General features: G+C 37.9%; 2 protein-coding genes across 4 annotated transcripts; both read left to right on the plus strand.

The window, feature by feature from the left end:
* The first annotated feature begins 1,315 nt into the window (after positions 1–1,315).
* On the plus strand, positions 1,316–3,264 carry LOC122056963 (protein SLOW WALKER 1). Its single transcript, XM_042618936.1, has one exon. The coding sequence runs from the start codon at positions 1,492–1,494 to the stop codon at positions 3,079–3,081; it is 1,590 nt and encodes a 529-aa protein (XP_042474870.1). The 5' UTR covers positions 1,316–1,491; the 3' UTR covers positions 3,082–3,264.
* Positions 3,265–9,417: 6,153 nt separating this feature from the next.
* LOC122057686 (SNARE-interacting protein KEULE-like) lies at positions 9,418–17,103 on the plus strand. 3 transcript variants are annotated; one of them, XM_042619890.1, is made up of 5 exons: positions 9,418–9,621; positions 9,787–9,868; positions 11,997–12,055; positions 13,770–13,851; positions 15,192–17,103. In XM_042619890.1, exons 2-5 carry the CDS (start codon positions 9,796–9,798, stop codon positions 15,272–15,274), a joined length of 297 nt encoding a protein of 98 aa, XP_042475824.1. In that variant the 5' UTR covers positions 9,418–9,621; positions 9,787–9,795; the 3' UTR covers positions 15,275–17,103. The 3 variants fall into 3 exon arrangements, with proteins under 3 accessions (XP_042475824.1, XP_042475823.1, XP_042475825.1); XM_042619889.1 differs by having other exon boundaries at positions 9,421–9,659; XM_042619891.1 differs by lacking the exons at positions 9,418–9,621; positions 9,787–9,868; positions 11,997–12,055 and adding exons at positions 12,065–12,219; positions 12,446–12,530.

Raw genomic sequence — 17,103 nt, forward strand, 5'->3', positions numbered from 1 at the left:
AGCTGTGGGGTCGTGGGGAGGAACAAGAATAGGGGTGAAGAGGGGCAAGAAGTGGTGTTGCGGAAAGGGTGGAGGGATACGGTTGGGGGGTCATGAGGAGGGGGACAATAACGAATAGAGCGAGAAGATTTTGATCCACAATCCGATTCTACCATGAGCAACACTTGGTGACGAAAAGTTTGCATCATAGTCTATCACCCTGGGAATGGTGCGAAATCAGGATCCCTTATTGCTCCTCTCAAGTGACTTTATTTTTGGAGATGATGTAAAGACCCTTCTATGTTTGTTTGTAACTTTGTTTGTTTGTTTGTTTGTTTGTTTTTGTTTTGTTTTGTTTTGTTTTGTTTTTAAGGCTCTTCTATGTCAGCACCAACTTGGGAGTGTTGCAGGGATTAGGATCTTCTACAGCATTGAGGGTCCAACACCCTCCAGGATTTTGTGTCACTTTCTCTTTAATTTTATCTCTCTTGTTTTATGTTTATCTTCCTCCTCACATCAGTAGAGCATCCAAATCTGTGTTGTAGTGGGAAAAAAAATTACACGTTTAGACAGAGGGGCAAGGAGGGGAGGGAAGACTGTTTTGATTCATTAAAACTCAATAAATTGTATCATAAATTGCCCGTATTGACCGATTTTAAGGATTCAAATCAGGAATTGATACTGATCCATTTAAATGCTGATTCCAAATTTTAAAACCATGGCGGGTGAGGGAAGACTTGGGCACCATTTGACAACATTTCATTTCTGCATTTTTTACGTTTTCTTGTTCCCAGAAACAAAGAAACAATTTTAAAAGCATATGATAAAGTTATTCCGTTTCACTTGTTTCTAGAAACATAAATAAAAATTTATGCTTATTTACAATTCTAGAAATGACTTTGACGAAACAAGTCAGTCGTTTCTAGAAATGAATTTAAGAGAAAAAAAAAAGCTGTTGTACTCAATAAATCTCTCAATTATATAAACCTAAAAAGAAGCAACCAGACCATCTCTCCCTTTTGTGCATCCGATGATACAATTGGAATTTTTAGTGGCATTATATCTATAAAAAATGTTTCAAGAAATATGTTTATTAAATACCAAAAAATATGTTTTTGTTTTCAGAGACGTGAAAAGCCGTTCCTACTTCTAGATACAAAAACAATTGAAAAGTTATCAAACGGTTTGAGATCTTCTGCCCATTTTGTTTTTGTTTCATGCCGATCCAATAACCGATTCTGGGATTGATCCCAATTTGGCCGATTCAATCTTATGTGGATCCCGATTCTGTGCCTTTAGGTTTAGAATAAAGGTGAACTAGTCGGGGGAGGTCGGAATGCCGCGAATTTACAAACTATTTATGAAAGTTGCGTTTCCCCCAAACCCTAAAACCCTTCTCTACTTGGTTCTCAGTTCTCACCAAACGTTATAGCCCCTACTGAAACCCTCCAAAAATTTTCTTTCACAGGCGTCAAATTAAAGAAGGAAAGGAAACTTTCAGCGGGAGCTCTAATGGCGGACGTCCAATTAGGGCAGACATTCCCTGTGAAATCTCGCCTAAAACCCACTCCAAAGAAAACCTCCTCACCTCCAGAGTCTAAGTACTGGAGATCCTTCAAGACCCAACAAATCCCAGACCTTGTCTACTCCATCACCTCCATTGATTTCTCTCCTGAGCCACCACACGATTTCGCTGCCACATTCTCAGCGTCTGTAACCCTCTACAGCTCCCAAACTCTCGAACCCAAATTCAAGATCAGCTCCTTCACCGATGTTGCTTACTCCGCTACTTTTCGCTCCGACGGTAAACTTCTTGCAGCTGGTGGTGAGTCTGGTATCGTCCAAGTCTTCGACGCAAAATCGAAATCCAATCTCCACCGCAAGCTTCGTGGTCACACTCGCCCTGTTCGTCTCGTTCGATACCCTCGATTCGATAAGCTCCATTTGTTCTCCGGTAGTGATGATTCGCTTGTTAAGTACTGGGATATCGCGTCTGAGACTGAGCTTCTTAGTCTCCAAGGCCACAAGGATTATGTGCGTAGTGGGTTCGCTTCACCGGCAAGTTCGGACATGTTTGCTACTGGGTCTTATGATCATACGGTGAAGGTTTGGGATGTTAGAGTTTCTTCTTTGAATTCTGTTATGGAGGTTAATCATGGAAAGCCTGTTGAAGATGTTGTTTTTCTTCCTTCCGGGGGTTTACTAGCGACTGCTGGTGGTAATTCTGTTAAAATCTGGGATGTAATTGCTGGTGGGAAGCTTGTTCACACTATTGAGAGTCATAATAAAACTGTTACTTCACTTTGTGTTGGTAAGGTAGGAAGTGATGGAGGTGAGGAGTCTGAAAAATATAGGCTTCTCAGCGTGTCTTTGGATGGGTTTTTGAAGGTTTTTGATTACTCGGCTTTGAAAATCACCCACTCAATGAGGTATCCGGCGCCACTTCTGTCAGTTGGGTTTTCGCCGGATAGTTCTGTTAGAGCTATTGGTACTTCTAATGGTATACTTTTTGTTGGAAAGAGGAAGAATAAACAAACTGAAATTGATGCTCCTGGAGCTGATAAGTTGTTTGGTTTTAGGTCTGTGGAGGAACCAGAGAAGCGGGTATTGAAACCTACAAATTTTCGTTACTTCCGTCGGGGCCAGTTTGAAAAGCCCTCTGAGGGGGATTACTTGGTTAAGAGATCGCCTAAGGTGAAATTGGCTGAACATGATAAGCTGTTGAGGAAGTTCAGGCACAAGGAAGCACTGGTATCTGCTTTGAATGGGAAGAATCCACAAAATGTGGTGGCCGTTATGGAGGAGTTGGTGGCTAGAAAGAAACTGTTGAAATGTGTTTCAAATTTGGATATGGAGGAGCTTGGGTTGCTCTTGGGGTTCCTGCAGAGGTATGTGACAATGCCAAGGTACTCTGGGTTCTTGATGAGCTTGGCAAAGAAGGTTCTTGAATTGCGTGCAGAAGATGTTAGTGCTTCGGATCTCTTGAAAGGTCATGTTAGGAACCTCAAGAGCTCAGTTGCGGAGGAGATCAGGACTCAACAGTCTTTGCAAGAGATACAAGGTATTGTTTCTCCCTTAATGATGATTGCCGGGAGAAGATAAATGTAGCAGATCTTCCCATCCTTTATTAAGGTCAAGGTATTTTTCTAATTCTGTGAATCACAAGGAGGGAGAGAAGTTGTCCGATGTTGGTTTTTATCGACATCTATGTTTTTATCTACATTTGTTTTCATTTACTTATTTTCCAAGAAATGAGAGTGGATTTTATTTTATTTACTTATTAAATTATGTGTGTGTGTGCGCTCAAATGTGGCGCTCTACCGACTTCAATTTTAAGAAAAAAAAAGAGGGGGGCAAGATTTGCACTTAAATGGTTACATACAGAGTTGTTATTCGGCCTTGGATCTAGCTTCATTATAAATACTTTTGCAGTTTTGTTGATCTCGGCACTCATTTATTGGGGACCTCTTGACTTTCTCAATCCAAAAACTACTGAAATTGCACTCACTGGAGGTACCTTTCACAAAGCTACTGTTTGGCACCTGACATTTATCTTTTTTTTTTTTTTTTTGGTTCGGCAATATAGCGCTAGATTCCAAATTTAGGAAGATATTTGTAGATCAGACGGTTGTAAAGTAGGGTTTCATAGAGGTTGGCTAATGCTTAGTAGTGGGAAATCTTCTACGAGCTAGACAGTGTGGCCAGGAATATTGTCCTTGAAGTTTGAATTAATATGCAGGGCTTTGCTTACCTTTATTCAAATGCGAGGAGAAAAAATGACCACCCCATAAAAATTATTTGGGAAAAGGGAATATCAACTAAAGTACAATTATTTGTTTCTGTTGCCTATATTGACGGTATCCTAAAAAAAAGGATCATTATTCCAATTTTCTGCCCTTTCCTCTTTCCCAACCCACAACCCCCCACCCCCCAAAAAAAAAAAAAAAAAAGAGAAGAAAAGAAAAAAAGAATTCCCCTATTCTCTCTTTTCTTTGTCCCTTCCCTTTCTATGCTTGTTTGATTGTATCTTCCTCTCTTCTATACTTATGAACAGTAAATGTTCTACCGTTCTCCCCCGCCATTTGGGAAAGACCTCATCCTCCCTTGAAAAAATATAAAATACATAAAAACGGTTCATTTGCTTGAAAAAGATGAAGAAACTGTTCTAAATGTATTGCTTCATTGTTCATTTGCTCACTAAATTTTGGAGGTTTGGCTCTTCTGCATCGTCATGGTTCATTCTAGAGATTGTGAAGGATGTTCTCAGAAGCTAGGTTGAGGTCCAAAGTGTAGTTGTCAATATGTAGCCAAGGAGTCCAGACGCCTTGGATGCCTTGGTGGTGTTAGCCTTGCATCCAGACTGCCTGCAAGACCTTGGGTCGCCTAGATCCCGTGACAACTATGGTAGAAACTGTATTCTTTGGTTCTGCCATTAAGTGCATTTTGGTTTGTGTGGAGTGGTAGGAACATATTGTATGGATTCCCAAGGCTAAGGTTATATACATGTTTGTCAACATGGAAAGAATTGGAAGCAATGACTTTCTTCTTATACAACTTTTTCATATAGCAAGGCCATTGTACTTTTGTTAGAGGACTTGCTCCATCTCTTCTCTCAATGAACTTTTCGATTGCCAAAATGAAAACAAAGAAGAGGTTTTGGGGGGTAGGGGTGGGGGGTTAGGATATTCACAAGTTAACATGGTTCAAGAATTCCAACTTTTTTATTTCTAGTTTTCCATAAAAACAGTTCATTTATTTCTTTACCAAAAAGCTCATTTGTCTTATGCTCCATTTATTTCTATACCCAAAAAAAATAATGATAAATAAATAAAGAAAAGTTTGGTTTTGTCCATTAGTATAACAAGCGTTGAGCAGGTTTCTGCCATTGTAAAGAGGGACCATTCAGTGAGCATATGATCTGTCATATGAATTTTGGGTTTTGTTTTATCTCCCTCGGTTGAAGATCTGGATTTCTTTCACCAAGCAAGAAGAGTTTGCTTTATGTGAGCCTTCATGGCTTGTGATCATCTATCTCACACTCTCTCTCTTTCTCACACATCAGGTATTTTCTTTCTTGAAAGTCTTGAATTATATAAGAAAGTGAGAAACTAGGGACATTATGCTTTGAGTTAATCACCTCTTCTCTTTATTTTGAAATGCTGATTATTGGTCTTTTACATTGGAAATTCTGTTTTTGGATCATTTTTTCCATGAATATCGTTTCAATGCCAGCTGAAGTTCTAGAAAGTTGGAGTTTGCAGTTGATTTTGAGATATGATAGATTGATAGTACTAACTGAGTGAAGTTAAACCAAGTTTCTAGATTATGAAATGACTGAAGCCGTTTCTTGGCCCGATAAACTTGACAAAATATGGAGGCCCAGGCTAAGGAAGAATAGTTCAACTAGCACGTGTTCAATGTCCAATTTTAGGTCCAAAAGAGGCCTACAATTTTAGGTTCTGGTGGGGTTGGTAAGCTGTTAAGAGTTCAGTGAAAATTTTATATTTTTGGGTTCTACATATTGGTTAGCAGCTGAGTTCAATAGGTTCCAATTAGGAGTGTTGGTTGCGTCTAGATCAAGTCTAGGAAAGTTGTATTATCATTTCCAAGTCAGGTTAGTGTTTGCTTGAGTTTAAGCCAGTGAGTTTTGGGCAGCAATTAAAGAGTCTTATTCTAGGAAAGTCCAGCTTCAGTCCAACTCAAATAAGAGTCTAGCCTTAGATGGTGGGTTCTAGGAAAGTCCAGCTTCAGTCCAACTCAAATATCAGTCTAGCCTTAGATGGTGGGTCTTTTAGAGTCAGATATAGTCCGATTTCAGTCTCCATTTGTAATCAGTATATTGATTTCAGGCTAATTTGAGTTTTTTTTTCCTCTCTTTCTGTTTAGCTACTTTTGCAGCATTATGTTGCTGGTTATCTTCTCTCCTGGCCTTCTTTAATTGGATTCTATATTTCTACTATGTTTATCTCTACTCAATTCAGGTAAGTGCTTCTATTTCTTATCATCTTCTTTCCTAGGTGGATCTCTGTTTTCAATTCAATTTTCATGTAACAGTTTTCTTAATATCTCTAGTTTCTGATTGTAATTGATTTCGATTAATATCATTATTTCTCGTTTCTAACTATCATTCGTTACTTTATCAGTCCATATCACTATATGTATATACTCTGCACAGTTTTACTTTTTCCACTCTGTTCCAATTTCTCCCATCTATTTCAAGGAGAATCTTAAGATTCTTTTCATACTTTCTGATTGATCTGGTCGAATATCAAATTTGACTTGAGTTTGGAGGTGAACTGATTACTTCTTGCTTAGATATCAGATTTCTCTCATAACACCCCTGTTCGGTCTTAACTGATTTCTTCAAGTTCTCCTTATTCTGTCCTTTTAGTTTTGCCTGCGATTCTGTCATTTCTAGTCCTAACAAGTAGTTCCAGCCTTGAGTTTCTTTGATTGCCTATCAGTTACATTAAATATTGTCAAATTTCTTTCAAATTTCAAGTCTGGTTCTTTATCAGTGGTCCGGGTAAGCAATCTTGCTCAATTTCATCCTATTAGGGTTCAGCTTACCCTCAACCACATCAATGTTTTGGAATTGAAGCCTTGCCAACAGGTGGATCTGTCTCTAATAAGGATGCTCTTGCAGCCACTCTTGTTCTGTTTAATTCTTCTCTGTCCCAACTCCTGGATTTTCTTGAGAAAATACCTATTAGGTTTGTGCTGCTTCTTCTGCATTGGACATGTTTCTTACTTTCCTATTTACATTCTTTGAGTTTTGAGTGTCAAGTGTGACTTCTTTGGGAGGAGAGAATCACAGTTGCCCAGAGGCTGCTGTTATTTCTTATGTTTCACCATTTCTATTGGGGATGCATGGTTTTTACTTTTAGTCTGCCTACTTCATTTTCTTTCCTGCAGAGTAACAAGTTGTGGTTATGGGACCTCTGGGAGTTCCTAGATTCATTTATGTTATTTATTGGACTTGGCACGTGTGATAAATTTAGGTTTCGGGCGATATTTTGGTAGAATATTTACCCATTGCCATATTTTTTCCAATTCTGTACAATATTATCCAACACGATAATGCCTTGGTAATAATAGTATGTAAATATGTAATGGTACAGTTAACTGGAGATTATTTTCTAGGAGGAACATTTAAGTTTGGGAAATTGATGATGGTGTCTAAATTTTGAGCTCATTTCTAACTCTTTGGAGGGTGTTTTCCTTAACAGTAATTCTCTGTGCACTACAAATCCTGATCATCGTGATAGAGGTATTGTTTGAAAGTCCAATGCTGCTCTCAGGGTCATTGTTTTTGCGTTTTCTCTCTCTCAACAAGGCCCTGAGTCTTGACCCATTGAAGTCCTATAGCCACAGGGTTTAGACTGGGATGTAGATTGTCTTTATGCAAATGCAACATGGAAATGGCAGATAACATTTTCTTACATAGGTTTCCACAATTCTGATTTTTTGGAGTTTTTTATTCAGGGGACTTGTAGATCTTACTAGAGGAGGTAAGTTCTATTAATTTTCTGCTATTTTACTGACTAAAAGAATGTTAAGAAAATAGCCAAAAAATAAAATAAAAATCAAAGAGCATTATTGTCATTCTGGAATGGTACGCTCTCATATTTTCCCTGTTTTATTTATTTATTTCTTTGTGGTTTCTTGGTATGTTCTCTGCTTTCTGTTGTCCTTTCTGATTCTTATAATTGACATGGGTGTGGCAGTCTTGTATTGCCTCTATCTTGGGCTTCTCTACCTGATAATTAGAGACTTTGATTCTTTATTTTATTTCGCTAAAGCTGTATTTTGAACTTGGGGAATTCAAACTTGCCTCAATTTAACTTGTCTTGTAATAATTTCAGGTAAGGTTTGTTGTTATAACCCCCAAAACAGGGAAAAAAAGAAAAGGGGTGGGGGACTCATGACCATGACTGATCCCATATGTATATAGGTGGAGGTTTGATATCCGATTGACCATATATCAATTTGGTAAGGCTTGGATAACCCATCACGTTACCATTCTAGCCCAAGTGTCCAATATATATTGAAACCACTTTTAAGAGGATTTTATCAACACTATTCATTAGTTTCCTATGTAAAGCATCTGATCAATTTAGAACAAGAAAGTCAATATCTTTGTGACTTGAACGTTTCGACGTTTTGACCTTTTAATTATCTCACATAATATGTTTAATTGGCATGTTTTATTTAAAGGAGTTTTTAAATATATTAAATATTAAAGTACTTACCTTGTCACATGTTCTCTTGTGTATCTTTCTTCTAACCCCCACAAACTTTGTAATACACAAACTTTGTAACATTTTTGAGCTACACATTTACTCTCTCCCTTAAAAATGCCATCTATGTAAAGTCTAAGAAAGAGAATGGACGGATAGCTGAGTGAATTATTATTATTATTATTGTTATTTTTTTCATTTCAAACGCGTGTGCTTACTTGGTCAAAGTGTAAAATGCATATGCTACCAATTAGGGTTTGATTCACAACACCTTACAAAACGTACAGCACCATGACATTGACATGGTAGAATTATAAAAACGTAAGGAGCATTTTGTTGACCTAGTATGGTTGAATTATAAAACCTAAGGATCCATTTTGTTGACCTAGTAATAAGAATAAAGTTCTAACACATTTGTCAATATTCAAGTTATTTTCCAGGAAAAAAAAAAAATCAAATTTTGGATTTGTTACGATGCAATTACTGTTTAGGTCCAGCTTCTACATTAGCACAAAAATGGATGTTGCCATCCAGTTAGATGATGCAGGGAGTCGGCTACTCTCTCGTCTCCTGGTGATATGTATCTACCTTAAACAAAAATGTTCCAATACCTTAGAGCCAAACCATGGTTTGATATATATCATTGAAGCTATTTTTTTGAACATATTTTAAGTTAAATGATGGTGCTAGGCTATTGCGTTGGCATGGCGCGATATAGCATGTAGATTATTGTCTCAATGGTAGCTTATCTAGTATCTAATTTTGGTCCATAGGTAGATCTACAATCACATTGGTAGAATTTCATCATAATCTAATCTTACATATGAAGAAAGAGTGAGTGAGAAAAATTGAAAGGTCAAAGGCAATATATAAAGAGAATAATGAAAATACAAGCAAGTTGGATAAGTGGAATCACCAATATAGAGCAGAATTGATCGTGATTGATATCGATTGCAGATATTTTAAATTGGTTGATACCAGGGTTTTTGGGATGGGATCGTTAGTTTTCAGATATTAGGGTTGATTCTAGGGTTTTTGTGATCAATTTTGATGGCTATCATTTGGCACATGGCCAAAACCAGGTGAGCCGTGTTACCACTCAATGCACATCATCTGTTGTGCACTTGTGCTACATTATTGTATTTTTTATTCATTTTCCATTTTTCTTAATAATGAAAAAGAACGCGGCATTTCAAAAAAAAAAAGAAAAAAAAGAACGCGGCCCGGTCGCGTTCACATCAGAAGCCAAAAACCCCAAAAAGAACGCCGCCGGTTGATGCAATAACCGTCCTTTTCGCGGGGAAATCTGAAGCACTGGTTCCTTTTATTGTGATGGTTTCACAATAATATTAACACCCCAATCACAAACTAACACCTCCTTTTCATTCAATTTCAAGTACAGGTACCTTTAAACAATTCGATCCGAGCAGTTTGGTTGTTGTAAGTTCATTTTAAATTTTGAGGACCTTGAAATGATTATTTTTTATTTTTTTCTGTTCTTCGTTTTCGTTTATGAATTGGGTTTTCTTTACTGGTTCTTGATCTGCTCTATTTTTGTTGTTTTTAGGCTTCTAGCATGTCTATGTCGGATTCAGATTTATCATCCAATGGGGGCGAGTACAAAAACTTCAGGCAAATCAGCCGTGAGCGTACGTTTTTTTTTCTTTCTTTTCTCTCTCTCCCTCTTCTTTAGTTATTGGTTTCCAATATATTTAAATTTGGTCAGAATTTGTGTGTTGAATATTTTCAAATATATTTAGTAGGCTTGTAGCCCGTTATATTCCATGGAACGGTTCGTTAAAATCGGGGAACTTGTTGAACTTCATTTACAGACACAAATTTTCTTTTTGAGTTCTACACAACGCAGACAGATATACAACAAAAGCAATCAAGAAATTAAGCAAATCAAACACCGAAGGTGATAAGCGTACAGTGTATCCCGATATCAACAAAAACATAATCATACTAAAGAAACGTTAGCTATGGCAAGGTTCAATACAACACATATAGCAAACCAGATCTCATATATATCATATGCAAACAAGAGTAAAGCAAAATGAGCAATGTAGGGTGATACGAAAAATAGTAGAACCTGATATCGAATAAATACGTAAAGAAACCAGATAAGTCAAACTAAAGCCTAATCAGGGGAGGGAAGGATAACAAGCTAATAATCAAGAAATAGTTAAAGACAAATAGTGTGGGAATGAAATAGGGAGTAGGAGAAAATTCCCTTACTACTGAGTGCTCCCCACCCTTGTTAGACCCAAGGAGTTCAGCTTAGACTTGTACACTGACGCGGTTACCAGAGTCGCCAGGGTAGAGCCAGATCAGTGTGGTGCCGTTTGTACCGGGGGTGTGCGATGGTGGCGGTGCTAGGGGTGTGGATACTTCGGAAGTCAGTTCTGGAAGGAGGGAATCAGGGAAGTGGAGAAGAGAGTAAGGTAATCAGATAGTTAGGGGTAGGAAGAAAGGTGAGATCAGATAAAGAACCCTTATAAATATATATATATATATATATATACACACTGGTGCTTCTATGAAACAGGGAGAGGCCAATTGAGCAAGGGTTTCGGTAAAGGGTGATGGGTAAGGGTTGGCGGCAAAGAGGCAGTTGGTGGTGGGTGTGGGAAGGGGTTCTGGAGGGTAGAGAGAAAGTTTGGGGGAGAGATATAGTTGAGGTAAAAAACCATAATTGTGAAATCTTTGGCAGTGAAAGCAAAGAAATCCTACATGTAGATCATTTTTCAATGGTAAAAAACCATAATTGTGAAAAAGAAGCATGGATCTTGAAGGAAATTTTCCTCCAAGTCATGAGAGGATACAACCTCCGAAAAACCGAGCAAAGCATAGAATTGAATCTGTTTCCATCACAATCGGATCTGCAACTTTTTCTCTTTTGTGGATTGGCACAGGTTATGGACTCTTTGATCTATTTAGGGTTGTGAGGATTGAGGAAGTGAAGTAAGTGTTTTTGTAATTGCTGAACATTCCATTTGCTTTTCATGGTCCTATATGATGGGATATGGTACTTTTCATTTGATATATATAAATATATATGTTTGAATAAAGAATTCATTGCCAAAGGGAGAAAAGGCAGGAAAGAAACAGAAGGGAAATAAAAAGGGATAATGAAGAAGAAAGGGAAAATTTGATCAATTCCATGGCCATCTCAGTTTCTTGGCGGAGAGATGAGAAAGAGCGTAAACCGTTAAAGAGTTTCGTATGATAGGATAGTGTAGGTTGATGTCTAGAGATTGCGGGACAAGGATTCCTTTTGATGGATTAGGTTTAGGTGCTTAGGAATTTGGGCGATTTGCCATGTTCATCTCTTGGGGATAATCTGACTGTCAAGTTGAAAGATGACCACAGATGTGTCTAAATATATTTATATACATAAATGTTATGTGGGGTTACTGACCATCTCTTAGACATCAAGTGATAAAGGGTGTATTCTATTACAAATGGAGCAAGGTATACTTGGACTAAGGAGCGGGCAAGGCATAGTAAAAAGTGAACTGAGGAGACATGATCTCTTACACTATATGTAACTATTGGTTTAAAAAATGTGTTGAGTTTTTGCTAATGTTAGGGGCTAAGTTGGGTCTAACCATGTAAGAAATGCACATATAAGTGTAAGAGAATTTACAATCATTCGTGTTAAAATATATGTGGATTTATCTGTCGCCGTTTTTATGGCTTTCCATCTCACTTAGTTCTGGACATATAATTCATCTTGGTGTAAATTTTTATTTCTTTCGTAATTTATTTGTTCAGGGTTGTTGCATGAAATGCTTCGATCAGCCAAAACAGGGGATTCAAAATCTACTTGGAAGGTAAGTTTATCATTACATTTAGGGAAAAGGTTCTCTAGATCTTTATTTTCCCTTGTGTGTTGCGTTGATGTGGACAATCTGACCAATGAATAGATAGCACACTATTTGAATTGTCTACATTGAAGATTTCGTTGCCAATCTCTAATGTATGGCCCACCATATAGGTAATTTTTCTTCCCTTGAGATTTAGCTATTAAATTAATGGGAAGCCAATGTGGCACTTCATTGGATAGATAAGGGACCATGTGGATTATCTATCTGTCTAATTTCAAGGCCAAACTCGTGTTGTTTGGCCATGTGGATTGAACTGTTTCCCTAGCCGTCTAAGTATTGACCAAAATTGACCCATTCATGTGCCACATGGTATAATGCATTTGGCTGAATTGACAGCATGATTAAACCTGATCTGGAGAAGCTGTGTGTAGAATCTGAGAACCAACAAGCTGCCATGTGGGATATAAAAAAGCACCTAAAGGTGCCAGTTTGCTACTTCTCTAGAGCCACCGGTCTTGAGAACCTTTGCATTTATTTATTATTTGATGTATGGATTTGTAGTCAATTGCACTAATATAAATAATTCATAGGTTGAGATTGGGTGGTATAATTTGTGGTTAATAGTGCAGACCTACAGTTGAATCCTTTTTATGCCTATCAGCACCAATGGGTGCTGCATGGGGGTATTTAATGGGCAAAAAGTCTCCTTCATGCCAGACATAGGAGGCTCCTCATCATGCTGTTTTTTTTTCCTGGCTCCGTGGACTAATTCATGAATCTGACATTGGATGGATAGACGATGGCTTGGATAGTCCACATGTCAAATTTGGTGGCCTCTTTCTCACCTTCTGTGTGGTTTTCCTCTTTTCCCTCCTCTTGTTCATTGCTAGGGTTCAACCAACTTTCATGGGGCTTTAGCTTTCAGTTTCATTGTTTTTCATCTTATCATATTTCAGGGTTCACGATTCATTAAGGTTCCATGGTTGCAAGTTCAAGGTTAAAGTTTAGGTTTCATAGTTTATGGTTGAAGTTTTCAAGTTTCTGGTGTTTAAGTTCGAGTTTTAGGGTTGCTGGTTTCAGATTTTGTGGTTTCTCAGGATGCCATGGTGTCTCCAGTCATTCATGGTCTCTTCCGTTGGTATTACGGCAGGTGTCTCATGGCTTCTAAATCATGGTGTGATGATACCTCATCCTTTAAATAATGTGGGTCTTATACTATATGATTACATTTCCCCTTCACCATGAATGCTTGTGTGCCGATGATCCATCACTCACATTTCATAGCCAATATTGAGTTAACCCTTTCACAGGTTGATATTGAACTATGATCTTGGGTTTTATTGTTTTCTGTCTTTTAGTATCTCATGCACTTAGTTTTGTTTGTCCTCCATATATGTAACATTCTTTTACCAACTAACTATAGTTTTATTACTAAAATTTAACTTGTAATTCGATAGCAAATTGTTCAACAACCTCTTCACTTTGATTTTTCTTTTAAACCTCATCTGCATTATTGTCTGCCATTTCCCTGTTTCATATGCCCTTTTTTCATTCCCTTGTAGACACTGAAATCTTTTGCACTTCCTCTTGCGTAATTGTTTTCAGATGTGCTGCTCTATAGTAATTTCAAATTTTTTGGATTTGTTGAATGGATTTGCTTCATTTATTTCTTTGAGATTACTGCTCTATTAGGGTAATTAATTTTACTGATCGTTAACAGGTGCTTATCATGGATAAAGTTACTGTCAAAGTAATGTCTTACTCTTGCAAGATGGCTGACATCACAGAGGAAGGAGTGTCATGTAAGCATCTAATACCATTCTTTAAAACTTAGGGGGCCATGTGGGTCTATTTAGGTTTGTTAATGAATTAATGGAAACAAGAGGAACATTATTTTTGCTTTGATTTCTGTTTCAATGACCAAAATGTTTAAATGCTATTTTTTTTTTCATATAGAAATAAAGAAAACTGTGTTACTGTATTCACAGCAATTTTTGTAGATCAATGCCAAGGTTAAGGATTCTAATCTGATTGGTGGGAGGAAATCCAGCTATGCCACATGTCTCATTCCAGTACTAGTGATCCATGGCTGCTGTAACATTGGCAGTGATTGTAGCTGTCCTTATGTTTGTTGCAAAATGGGAAAAGGGAAGTGTGTCAGTTGCAGCCCTTGGATCTCCCACCCAAGTTGGATTTTTTCCACCCACCCACCCACACCCAGAGGTGGAGGATTGTGAATGCCAACCTATTTCTGCCTGTGTGCAGTGGATATTGTTAAATTTGAAGAGAGCAGCCATATAATCTCTGCCTGGTTTTTTTGGGGGGGGGGGGGGGGGGGGGGGGGGGGGGGGGTTTAATGCCCCCCCCCCCCCCCACACACGTTTTAAGTTCTGTAAGACCTTTTTACCTCCCGTAGAGTGCATGTGCATAACGCAAACCATCCTATTTCTGTTTTTAAGTAAAGCATATTTTCTTTGCTTTTTGAACGAACAACTTTCCTGTTCACTTGTTATAAAACATAGAACCTGGAAACACTGATGAATACCGCTGCTGCTTTTGTCTGTGTGCATATTTTTCTGTTTCTAAAAGCAAGAAATCAATGAAAATGAATTGATCCAAATGTTTTCTTACCTCTTTTCTTGGATAATTTTTGGGTTTTTCAACCCATGAGTAGTTAAATTACTGTCGATTACTGTCAGGTGTTGTACTGCTATTTTTAGTAGGAAAAATGTTGGTGTTAATCTTCGCCATCTATGTTTCGTCTTCCTTGGCTCTTATTTGATTCACAATAGATAGTTTAGTAGTATGTAGTTTTAAATGTGTAGTTGGATACCAATGAGTTATTTATTCTAACTGTGAAGTGGGACACTAGTACCTTTGAATTGACGGTTCTGCATCTCTTGTGGTCTTATATTTTTATCATACTTTGGTGATCATGGAAATATTATGTAGTACTAAAATATGATTATTTCATAAACACTTGTCATTCTGTTAAAGTGTTGCCAGCCAGCTCCTATTTTATGATTTTTGCACCTCTTCATTTTGAATTGCAAATGAAAGGCACTGAAGCTTCTTCCTTTTTTAAGTTTATGGTCTTTTTAATCTTGGTTAATGCTTGCTTCTATTCCAAACATTCTTGCAGTGGTGGAAGACCTTTTCAGACGAAGACAGCCATTGCCCTCCATGGATGCTATATACTTCATCCAGCCAACTAAAGAGAAGTAATTATGTTTAGAATTTGTTGCTATCCATTTTCCAACTTTCCTTTTGAGAGGAGCTGTACGCAATTTGTAGTTATAGGTTCCTTGCTTCTTTTCTTCTCTGTTAAAGCTTGTAGTTAGTGCATTTGTGAGAAAGGGAACTTACATGTTCTGCTTTTCTTCATTCCTTGTTCTTTCAAACCCAAGAGTGCCTTGGCGATGCTTAAATTTTTTTGAAAGTGAGCTATTTTTCAGCAGCCACAAAGATTGGTTGGTTGAAGGCAGGGTTTAAAGTATCGGTATTGGTGGTTATCGATATGATATGCTATACCGATACTTTAAATCTTGGTACTTGGAAGTGAAATGGATACAGTTGCCTGGGGTTGATATTTGGTATATTGTTTACTGGGTTGTCCCTTCATGACCAGATTGGTGAAATCATAGTGAAGTTGCCATGGTCTATAACATGCAGACCATTGTCTGAACTTCGGGACTGGATACATAAATGCCACTTTGCTTTGGAACGTTCTGTATTAACCTCTGTTTCTCGGTCTATTAGCTTATTATGGAGTGATCTTGTCTAGTTTCACTAATTTGCCATGATTTATTTATTTATTTATATCTGTATAAACGGTCTCGTGGATTCATTTTTCACTCTGTATGTCACTGTTGGGTTGAGCTAGAAAATAAACCGATCTATGTACTTCTTATGTAGGTGAGACGTGTCTTTAACTCATTAACCTTGTTTCAGAATCCCTAACCATTGCAGGAATGGGGACTAGAGGCCAGCAACAGTGTATTATTTTAAACAGAAGAAACAAGTCTGATGGCCTGATCATTCTGGTCGAGTGGGCTTCATCAACTCATAAGTCGTGGGCCCCTTCACTCCTTCTAGCTTTCCCTAGAGTGTAGCATGCTCTGATAGTCGGGTCCCTTAATGGCATGTGCTGGGATATTGTGGTAAAGTCTGCATCCCCCACCTTACCCATCCAATCAAACCACTCTTGCTTCAGCTTTCGCTGTCTCCTAGTCTGAGTTAATTGCAGGATTCTGCTCAAGTATGCCGATAGTATCATCATCACTGTCCCCTGAGGGTCGGGCTCCCCTCACACTCCTTGACCTCCTGAAGGGCAACTCGAACTGATTTTGTTTCTTCCTACCTTGTGCAGAACTACTAGGACCATCCTCTTTTGCAACTGCTCTAGATCTAGAACCACTAGGACCAGCTAAGGTTCTAAATCTCAGGTTGAAACCTGTGAAATTTTGGGGAAAGCAGATACTTTTTCCGGGTTATGTGAAACCATGGTTTTGATCCCCCCAAAAGTTTTTTTTTTTCCAGCCTATTTTTGACCTTTTAAATCTAATCCATGAAATATTTTCACCAAAAAAACAACCAAAATGGTACTTGTGGTGTTAACCCAAATTTGCTAGTGTACGCTAAATGATGTTATACAATAGCCTTGTTAATTTGTTATACACATAAAATCTATGTATAACTTAGTTATTAGAAATGTAAATAAGCTATTAAAACAATCAAACATCCAACTTAGATAGTGAATTACGCATACAACACTCACTACTCAATACTAGGAGGTGTTTCTAGGTAGCTCCAATCCACGAGATGCGTGCCATTGCAGATGTCGTAGCCGCTCTTCTGAATGCAACACAGATGAATCCCATAACATGTTTGGGCCCAATTGTTCTGAAAGTCCATCACTGCCCACCTATAAGCCCCATCATCAATGTGTTGGAGGTATTCCAACCTAGGAAATGGCTCACTGAGACTGTGAGGATGTGGAGGTGGCAAACATAGCACATATGGTTGCTTTAAAAGAATTATACTATGTTTACTAC

This window comes from Macadamia integrifolia, chromosome 12, assembly GCF_013358625.1.
Source record: "Macadamia integrifolia cultivar HAES 741 chromosome 12, SCU_Mint_v3, whole genome shotgun sequence".
Lineage (NCBI taxonomy): Eukaryota > Viridiplantae > Streptophyta > Magnoliopsida > Proteales > Proteaceae > Macadamia > Macadamia integrifolia.

Excerpts from the sequence above, each read along its gene's own strand:
- LOC122057686 (XM_042619890.1), top strand. The coding sequence starts at position 9,796 with ATGTCTATGTCGGATTCAGATTTATCATCCAATGGGGGCGAGTACAAA. Across the intron at positions 9,869-11,996 it reads CAGGCAAATCAGCCGTGAGC|GGTTGTTGCATGAAATGCTT; the intron begins GTACGTTTTTTT and ends TTATTTGTTCAG. Across the intron at positions 13,852-15,191 it reads CACAGAGGAAGGAGTGTCAT|TGGTGGAAGACCTTTTCAGA; the intron begins GTAAGCATCTAA and ends ACATTCTTGCAG.
- LOC122056963 (XM_042618936.1), top strand. The coding sequence starts at position 1,492 with ATGGCGGACGTCCAATTAGGGCAGACATTCCCTGTGAAATCTCGCCTA.